This window comes from Petaurus breviceps, unplaced genomic scaffold (genome assembly GCF_028583685.1).
Source record: "Petaurus breviceps papuanus isolate PSGF00001 unplaced genomic scaffold, PetGlider_PUasm1.0 90762, whole genome shotgun sequence".
Lineage (NCBI taxonomy): Eukaryota > Metazoa > Chordata > Mammalia > Diprotodontia > Petauridae > Petaurus > Petaurus breviceps.
This window is the reverse complement of record NW_027187339.1, coordinates 7,967,554-7,977,638: the sequence shown is the minus strand read 5'-3', so window position 1 is coordinate 7,977,638 and position 10,085 is coordinate 7,967,554. Positions and strand designations below refer to the sequence as shown.

Genomic DNA, 10,085 nt, shown 5'->3' with positions numbered 1-10,085 from the left:
GTCTCTTAGGTTTGGTTGACTGAGGAAGGTAAACCACTCTTCCCTAAAATTTCTATCACCAAGTATACTTTTTTAGTTCATAAGTGGAAGGGAGGGTGATCATTGTAGAGGGTCAAGGGCAAGGTCTGTCCACCGGTATGACTCTGTATTTTTGGTCTGTTCCACCTGTATTGTCGGAGTTATCAAGCACTATAAAACTAAGGCCCTTGGAAGAAGTGAACATTTCAAATCATGAGGAAGATCTGAGGTTCACTTCATTAGTAGGGGCATGGACCCGTTGGCTCTGTAATGGGAATGCAAATTTGGAAGATCTTCCCTGCCCCTAGGCTAAAGTGCACCTGAAGCCTGGGGTGGGAGGCTTGTTTTTCAGTAGATACTTCTTGATTGGCCAGTGAGTCAATAAGGTTGTTACATTCTCTGAGCCAGGAGAAGGCTATATAAGCCCTGATGTGTAGCTTTGTTTTGGGGGTTCACTTTGAGAAGTGTTCTTTGATTTGATCTGTGTTCTGGGAAGCCGTTGTCCAGGGCCCCCCCGGCTTTGAAAAACCCAGATGTTGTTTGGTATGGATGTAATGGTTGGACAGTTTGGAAACTGTCTATTTGATCTGTTTCTGTCTTGATAATTCTGTCTGTATGTTCTGAAGTTCGGGGTGCTGATCTTTTCCCCCTGAACTAGGTAAATGATATACATCTGACTGATTAAAGTAAGCTTGTTAACCCATTTTGAATTGCTTTCCTTTATCAAAGCAGATCCAAGAACCTGTGTGAACAGCCACCCTAGGGACTCCAGGGTACTTGCTGCTACAGGCTCTGAATGTACAGATCAGACAATTTTAGAATTCCCACACAACTTAAAGGCTTCCAATAACCTTACAGACAATCTCATTCATTGATTCAATCAACAAACATTTATTAAGCTTCTGTTGTGGGCAGAGCACTACACTGGATGGTGTAAGAATTTAAATGTGCCTATGCACATGTAGTCCAATCTGATTTGAGATCTTAAATATTATTTTTACAGATCAGGAACATTAGGCCCACAGAGATTGAGATTCTCCTAGAGTAGTTACAAGTTGTAAGAGTCAGATTTAGAACCCATCACCTGTGACTCCAAACTGAGTGCTTCTCCACTCTTCCACCTTGCGATCTCTCAATTCTTATGACTTACACTCTACATATTTTCTCTCAGAACATTTTTTTTTTTTGCCATTGCCTTTCACAAGCCCACCTCCCACTCTGACCCATCATTGGGCTACAGCCATAGGGGCTTCTTTGGATGGATAAAAATGCTGCTGTAACTAGTATTAGGGATATGACTCTCCCTCACTGCTGCATCCACTCCAGGGATGGGTAGCGTTCTAAGAGGGCACTTCGGAGCTGGGCTGCTTGTTGCTTGTCTCTAGTCTCAGCAACACAGGTGACCTAGGGCAGAGAAGAGGGGAGAGGTTTGTCATCAAAGGTCACAGACCCAGCCATGAAGTCTAAATAAACAGGGTCTTAGTGAACTTGAACATGCTGGTCAGGTTTCTTACTACCAAACACTTCCATTATCCTTTTTTTCCTAAGGCGTTAAACACTTGAGTCCCATATCTGGGATGGAGTGTTAGTCATTCCTCTCCCCATTTTCTAGAGAAGCAAACTGAGACACAGTGTTGAGGTGTTTTTCTTGAGGTCTTTCAAGGAGGGAGGGGCAGGAATCTAACATTTCTGGTTGTTGTCCAGTCGTGTCTGACTCTTGGTGACATGGGGCTTTCTTGGCAAAGTGGTTTGCCATTTCCTTCTCCGGTATTGCCCCCATTTTATAGATGAAGAACTGAGGCAAATAGGGATTAAATGACTTGCCCTGGGTCATACAACAAGTAAGTGTCTGAGGCTAGATTCGAATTCACATCTTCCCAACTCCAGGCCCCTCATTTTATCCACTTAACCATCTAGCTGCCCCCAGAATCTAACATTTCTGCCTCACAATTCTCATGTATAACTAACAACTAGCGCACATTGCCTCCTTACTTTTTTTCCCCTCTCCTCCTTTTATCTCTACAAGATATGCTTGTTTCCTTTGTCTCCGGTTTCCACACAACACAATGTATTTCTGAACATTTGCTCTTATTTGATCATTGATGCTGGTGACTGAGAGTAGAGGCATAGGAGCCACATTTTGCCTGTGGTGATCACGACTTGGAGGACCACTGCCCCTCCTTTCCAGCTGCCATTGTTTTAGTCAGAGCTGAAACAGTTTTCCCGGTTGGAAAGAACATTATATTCCCATTATTTGTCTCAAGAGTCATCAGATCTGGGTTCAAGTCCAAACCCCATCACTTGTTAGCTGTGAAATGGGAGTGGGATTTGCCCAATCCCCCAGTGTTGTTGTGAGGAAAGGTTGCCGATCTTCAAAAGCTAGGAAGCATAGAATCACATATCTAGGACTGAACAGGATTTTCAGAGGCCAGGAAGTTCAATCTCATTTTGTAGAAGAGGAAACCCAGAAAGGGAGGGCAAGTGAGTCTTCCAAGAAATAAAATCAATTTGCAAACTGGGGTGAAGGGAGTGTTGATACTAAGGGAAAGAGGAGGAAGGCACAGAGGAAGGAGGAAAGCAAGCCCATGGGAATCATACAGCTAGGGCTGAAGGGATCTTACATACCATCATTTTACAAATGAGGAAATGGAAAGACTGAAAGGTACAAGGGACCTGTCTGAGCTCACACTGGATCAGAACTGTGACGCACACCTAGGTTCACTGACTCAGCACTTTCCACTGTACCAAGAATAATTTTCAACCACCCTTCTTACTAAAAAGAAAGCTCTGATGATGCTAATGGACTGATGCAACTCTACTGCAACTCAATTGCTCCTTCATGTTCTGTTCCATTTATTTCTGCTGTTATTTTTATAAATTCTCTTGTCAACTTTCCCCTTGAGTGTTTTGTGCATCACTTTTTGGGGCACTGTAATGAGGTGAATGATGTTCCTTCTTTGATGTTGTTGTTTTGTTGAGTCATTTTCAGTCATGTCCGATTCTCCATGACCCCATTTAGGCAAAGATACTAGAGCAGTTTGCCATTTCCTCCTCCAGTTCATTTTACAGATAAGGAAACTGAGGCAAAAAGGGTTAAGTGACTTGCCCAGGGTCACACAGCCAGTAAGTGTCTGGGGCCAGATTTGAACTCAGGAAGATGAGTCTTTATGACTTCAGACCCAGCACTCTATCTATAAAGTTGCTGGGAATACTAAGGAGACATTCTATGTCCAACTTTGTGAGCATGAGAAACAATAAAATATTGTCCCTATGTGACACATTTTATTATACAACTTATAAAAAAGAAAATGTCAACTAAGTTTGGGTGTTTCCTCCTGTGGGGAGCCAAAGAGGCCTGGTTCAGGACTCAGATGTTAAATCCTAATAGTAGACTTTAAAGAATCTCTTTGAGATGCGACTTTTTTGTTAAGTTTGCTCCTGAGTTCTTTGTTATGGGTTACACTTATAAGGACTTGAGTTCTAATATATATGATTATAACTTGAGTTCTGAGATCAATAGGCTCTACCCCAAGATTTTAGTTATTAAGAGCTAAAATATTTGATTCAGCACTCAGGTATCTTTGGGTGGTCAGCTCTAAACGTGATGCCTTTTGAGGATTGCAGCTTTGGCTTTGAAGTCTGCTCTCAATTGTATCCATTTATGACTGCGGCTGCATTAGTACCTGACCTGACCTGAGGACTAGATCAAAGGTCTCACCCTAAGACTTTAGTTTCCTAGATTACAAATCCTTATCAAATTATCTATTCCGTGCTACTTCCAGGATATAACAGACTAAGGTAATGATAAGAATATTCAAATCCTATTGCTTTGTCTCTTTTGCTCTATAAAAACCTTATACTAAGAATCAATAAATGGAGTTCATCATTCTTCCTTCAATTACCCACATGGTCATATCTCCAGTCATGCCTGATGCTGGACACTGAGCAGCCCATGGCATCCCTCTTTTCCCCCCAACCCCGGGCTTTTTTATGAAATTTTTTTTTTAATTTTTGTAGGGGCAATTGGGGTCAAGCAACTTGCCCAAGGTCACACATCTATTTTTTTGTGTGGGGGGGTTGTCTGAGACTGGATTTGAACTCAGGTCCTCCTGACTCCGGGTCCAGTGCTCTATTCACTGCGCCACCTAGCCACCCCTTTTTTGAAGCTTTTTTTTTTTTTTTGCTTTTTTGGAGGGCATTTAGGGTTAAGTGACTTGCCTGAGGTCACACGACTAGATTTGTGTTAAATGCCTGAGGCCAGATTTGAACTCAAGTCCTCCTGACTCCAGGGCCTGTGCTCTATTCACTGTGCCACCTAGCCACCCATTTTGTTTTTGAAGCTTTTAAAAGCTATGTTTGTCCAGACAAGTCAACAAGGGGAAAAGTATGCCTAATGGGCAACTTTCACTTTCTCCTGCTCATCTACTTCCTATCTCTTGTGAAAAAGAGGTTTCCTTGGACCAATGGCATCAATGCAGTATAGAAGAAAGAAGTTGCCCGAGGTCACCCACAGTTAGCTAATAGCAGAGCTGAGACTAGACCTCAGGACTTCTACAAAACAAATGACCGTGGCATGGTCAAGAAAATTGTGATACATAAATATCATGGAATATTACTATGTCAGCTCTATAAAAAGAATTCAGAGAAGAACGAGAAGACTTTACATGAACTAATTTAGAGTAGACAGGCTCTGCTGCTCATGAAATAAGCAGAACCAGAAAAACAGTATACTCAATGACTATGTCAATGGAAACAACAGAAACAAGTAAAATTACCATTGTCTAATTATAATGACAAGTTAGTTTTAGGAGAAATGAGAAAATATACCTCTCCCCCTTCTTTGCCGAAGGGGGGGTAAAGAACATTGCATATATTTTTTCAGACTGTTGATGTGTTTGCTAATATTATTATTTTTTTTCTCCTTTTCTCTTTCTTTTTTCATTCTGTTTCAAGGGATCATTCCCTGAATAGGGGAGGGGAGAACATCTTGGGATATACACACATACATAATACATATGCACATATACATATATATGTAAATACATATATTTTTTCAAGCTATACTTGGAAGGGAAAACTAAAAACAAAAGATATGAAAATTATTTAAACTTAAAAATTAAAGAACCCAGGTCATCTAATCCAAACCAAAGACCCTTTCTCCTAGAGATAGTAAGATAGAATTGGGGACACGATGGATTTGGGGGCATGATTTCTGTCACTTGACTGAACTGGTGACCTCTTGGCAAGTATCTCTCAGAAATCCCCCATCTTCAGGATGCCCGCCCATCCTATCCTTCTTACCTTTGTCATGAAGAGCTTAGAGGTCACGAACCCATGTTCCTTCTGTATGTCCAGCACCCTAAAAGACACAGAGAGTCACAAGCAGAAATGTACTGTGATGCTTGATACCTCTCCTTTGTTGAACAGTCACCGTTACACAATGACTAAGGCAATAGCCAGTGGACAGTACCATCTCACTCCGCTCCCCTCAAGCTGTGCACTGCCAATCACATCGCAGCTGTAACTCCTATTTCACAGTTGATAATACCTTTCACAATGGAATAACCACCATTTCTTTCAAAATAGAATGGAATATCAGGGCCGGAAAACCACTGAAACCCAGCGATGTTAAGTGGTTTCCCCAGGCACACAGCTGGTAGCAAGTAAGGGTATCACTAACGTCTGTTTTGATAATGTCTTTGGACTTCAAAACCAGTTGCTCTTTCCACCACAACACATTTTATTTCTGACCCACTCAACCAATGGAATGAATGAGGACAAAGAAACAAAACAAAAGGAAAAAGAGAGAAAACAAGTCGTTTGTTTTCTTCAATCTGCCTTCAGACTCTGTAGTTCTTTCTCTGGATGTAAGTGGTCTTTTCTATCTACTCAATCTATATTTCAACATAGAGACTTGTAGCAGTGTCTCCCATAGTCCATTAGCCAGGAATAATTTCCAGGTCTCCTTTAAAAAAGGCCATTTGCACATTATGCACAGCACAGTGGAGAGAGACTTCCAAGTCAGTGAGCTGGGTTTAAATCCCAGGTCTGCTACTTGTGTGACTTCAGACAATGCACTTACTTTCTGAGCCTCAGGTCCTTCATCTTTAAAAGGAGATGGATGGGATTATAAAAGCTCCAAAGTCTCTTTCAGCCCCATTATTTCCAAGCTTTCTCCTCTTTCCTTCAGTCCCCAAAGGCCCAGTTTCTAAGTAGATTCTATTTTTTGGAAGAGTGACTTAAACTTTAAAATATGCTCCTAGGAGTTCAATTTCCCCTACTTAACCTAGGGAATGGAAAACCATCTCCTCCCAGTTCAATCCTTATTTACCATCCCATCAACTTTCCTTAGTTTTCAGAGAACACTTAGGCCTAGTAGAATGTAAATTCCTTGAAGGCAAGAAATGGTTTCAGCTGGTCTTTGCAACCTCTAGCCCAAAGCCTAGGAAAAGAAAGTACCTTCTAAAACCCAAGTTTAATTTAAAATGGGTGGGAAGGTAACCCCTTTGAGATTCTAATTGCCTCAGGGTACAAAAGGTTCTTTAGTACAACAAACTGAGTGACTTTAAAATCAACATTTCCCTAGAAACCTGGCTAGTTCTTTAGCCAGAAGGATGTGAAGTCATCCAGTGTAATCTGAGCTTTCTGGGACTTCATCTCCACGCGCCCCCCACCCCCCATCCTAAGTCTTCCTTTCCCTTCCCATCTGCTTATTAAGTCCCCTTAATTTCTCTCCTTCCTAAGAGCGGAACCCTATCCCCCAGCCCAGGCTCTGACTAGGGTACTCAATCATCTAGAGCAGCATCTGAAATTACCTTACTGCCTCTCGGTCCAGGATTTCCAGCAGCTTGCCAATATCCCCCGCACTGTCACTCAGCCAGAGAGAGAACTTGCAGGTTTGGCTATCCAGGGTCAGGGCCCTCTGGATGCATTGTTGTAGAAGGGTCAGGCTAAGGTTTCCACTGCACAGGACCACAGTCACTCTGCAAAGGGAGACAGCAAATGGGGAAAACCTTGAGGCCAGTTTGGGGCTCCTTCTTTCTAAAAACAATAAGTACTTTAAAGATCATTATGATTTTGATTCAGGCACTGCTCAATTGCCTCAATTAAATGACTTATACTCCATGGTCACACAGTTAAGTTCCAGAGGCTCTGGTCTGACTCCAAGCCCAGCATACTACCCACTGCTCCACACTGCCTTTCATGGTTGACATTGGTCAATTGTAAATTTGGATATGAGCCAAAACTCAAGATTTTCTATGATGTGGTTCCTTACCTCTCAAAAACTTCCCTTCATGCATCAGTCAAAATGGACTACCCATCTCTTATGCATATCCCACAATTTCTCACTCCTCTGTGGCTCATCCCTCTACCTGGAATAGCCTTCTTCTAGGTCCAGCAATACAGTTCCAAGCCAACCTTTGAAGCCCAGCTCAAAAGCCATTCCATTCATGCAGCCTTTCTTGATTCGTTCCAGTCAAAAGTGTTCCTTTGTTCTTTTGAATTCCTATAGCACTTGGTTTATACCTCTCTGATGACCGTTACCACATTCTACTAGGTATTCTAGGGCTGTGTGTCTATATCTTATCGATCTCCCCTATTAGACCGCAAGTTCTAGGGTTTATGTCCTCAAGAGCTTTGTTGTTGTTGTTGAGATTTCTTGGCAAAGATACTGGAGTGGTTTGCCATTTCCTTCTCCAACTTGCTTTACAGATAAGGAACTGAGGCAAACAGGTTAAGTGACTTGTCCAGGATCACACAGCTAGTAAGTGTCTGAGGTCCTATTTGAGCTCAGGAAGTTGAGTCTTCCTTATTCCAAGCCCAGTGGTCTATGCACTATACCACCTAGCTGCCCCCTCAAGCTCTTTGCACCTCCCTCCAAACCCTATAGTGACTTGTATATAGCAGAAAGTTAATAAATGTTTATTGAATAATAGTACAAATAAGAAAATGGCCTAAGAAGTAAGCATATTTCTTTCTACAACATTTAGAGTAAGCTTGGTCTGATCTAAGCACTTCAAAATGAACTGTTCCTAAATCAACCATCAGACTCTCACTGAGTCAAGTTCTGTCCAACTCTGGAGCGTCCTAGACCACCCCTTGTTGACTGAGTTTGACTCCAAGTGCAAGATGACAAGTCTCTATATCAAGTCATCAGTATCCAAGGATGGGGCCTTTCCCAGTGGTTTGTTTTTCATTAATTGTCACTCCTCCCTCCCCCCTGGAATGCAGACAGTGGACTTGCCAGCAAAGTTAGCTTTCACATGACCTAGTTGTCTGCTGGCTGGATGCAGAAAGAGAGCTGTCTGTATGCTAGAATGTCCAGTTCTTGCTGGGTTTGCTTCAGCTAAAACGGATTTCTGTAATCACTGGCATGAATCACCACTGTCTCTTTTGGACCTTGAAATGGAGAGATTTCCCAGGACATCTGTGAAACAGACCCTGTTTTCAGTAAGCAAAGTGGAGATTCTCAATGTCAGCAATGGCTCAGGAAAATCTTTTCTTTCTCCAGAACTCAGTTCTCCCTTCTGGAAAATTACTTGGTTAGACCCAAGAACCTCTAAGATCACTTTCATTTTTCTAATCTTGTGGTCCTTCTTTGCCATGTACCCTCTGCTGTGTGGACAGACTGGGCTCCTCACCTTCTTCCCAAAATACTTAGCACATTCTTTTATGACTTTTTGAGACCTCTCTGCCTAGAATGACTTCCCCTATCATCTCAGCCTGTCCAAATTCTACCCATCCTCCCAAGCTCATCTCAAGTACTCCTTCTCTATGAACTTTTTTTCAACTGCTTAGCTTATAGTCACCCTTACTTTACAACTATTTTTTTTACTCTGCTCATTTATACATAGTGTCTCTGTTCTTAGCATACAGTAGGTGCTCAATTAATATTTGTTGAATGAAAGAGACTCCCCACTAGAATTAGCATTCATTATTGTCCCAGGACAGAACCCATCTACAACAACAGTAATAATCCAGAAAAACCTGCTGGTTAATCTGTAATTCAAATAGCCGTTTATTAAGTTCCTATTATGTGCAAGATACTAGGGACACAGGAAGAAAAAAAAAACAAAGGTTCTGTTCCTAAAGGAGTTTATAATTTACCATGAGCTTCATCTGACTTTTCAGCCCAGGGGCATATTTGACTCTATTTTCCCTGCACATCAAAGTTCACTGCCCACACTGTCCAAGGGTACACCCCAAGCCTTAGTACATTCATACAAGTAACTATAACTTTTTCTCCAGAGTTCCCAATTCCTCTATGCCTTTCCTCCCTTTTCAGTTTCCCACTGGACCCCCATCCCCGATCTAGCATTTAGTGACTCCATATGCTGTAAGCAAGAGAGTCACTTGGTAAAATCAATCCAAGTGAGGTGTTTGGGACTGGGTGTGTTATCTTTTCTACAGAGTACTTGTATTTTATTAAGGGGATGAAGGGATGGTTAATATCTAATCCAAAAGACTATTGGTTAGCATTCATATTGTACTTTAAGGTTTGCAAAGTACTTTACAAAGGTTATCTAATTTGATCCTCATAATGATCTATAAATTAGGTACTATTACATTGTCTCAATTTTAGGAGGTTGAGGCTAGAAGAGGTTACGTGACTTGCCCAGGATCACCTGGGTAGTCAGTAGATGAAGAAAGACTTTAATTCCCATCATCTTGACTGCAAGCGGATCAGTATCTCTAACCGCAATCTTGGGACAGGGAGAAGGAAGAAACATTTTCAAGGAAAACCTTTTAGGAATGCTTCAAATAGCACCTTGTGGCTGGCCACTTGACAAGCCTACTAGAAGACTTTGAATTGAATGCTCTCATTAACTTTAAGGGACTTGTTTAATCCCTTGGGTCCAGATTCTTGCCTCCAAGGTAAAATGTCAACACTTTAATCTCGTTTTCCAAGAGAGTTGGAGAAAGCAGACTTTGAACAAAAAGTCCTGCTAGCCTGTAGAGTTTACCCCCACAATCAGCATTGCCTCACAGGCTCTCTTGTCTGCTTATTTACATGCAGTGCACAAAGGGCAATGGGCAATTAGAGCATGTTACCAAGTCTGAGTAGT

At 41.8% G+C, this 10,085-nt stretch overlaps 1 protein-coding gene across 2 annotated transcripts in view; it reads right to left on the bottom strand.

Annotated features, from left to right (window-relative positions):
• Positions 1 to 878: 878 nt before the first annotated feature.
• Positions 879 to 10,085, bottom strand: part of LOC138146484 (L-threonine ammonia-lyase-like) — a 41,358-nt gene continuing 32,151 nt past the window's right edge. For both annotated transcript variants that reach the window (XM_069068399.1, XM_069068400.1), the window contains exons 10-12: positions 6,834 to 7,001; positions 5,320 to 5,377; positions 879 to 1,422 (exon numbers count right to left, since the gene is read on the bottom strand). In XM_069068399.1, the coding sequence (XP_068924500.1) occupies positions 1,324 to 1,422; positions 5,320 to 5,377; positions 6,834 to 7,001 (325 nt within the window). In that variant the 3' untranslated portion in view covers positions 879 to 1,323. The remainder of the gene's footprint in view (positions 1,423 to 5,319; positions 5,378 to 6,833; positions 7,002 to 10,085) is intronic.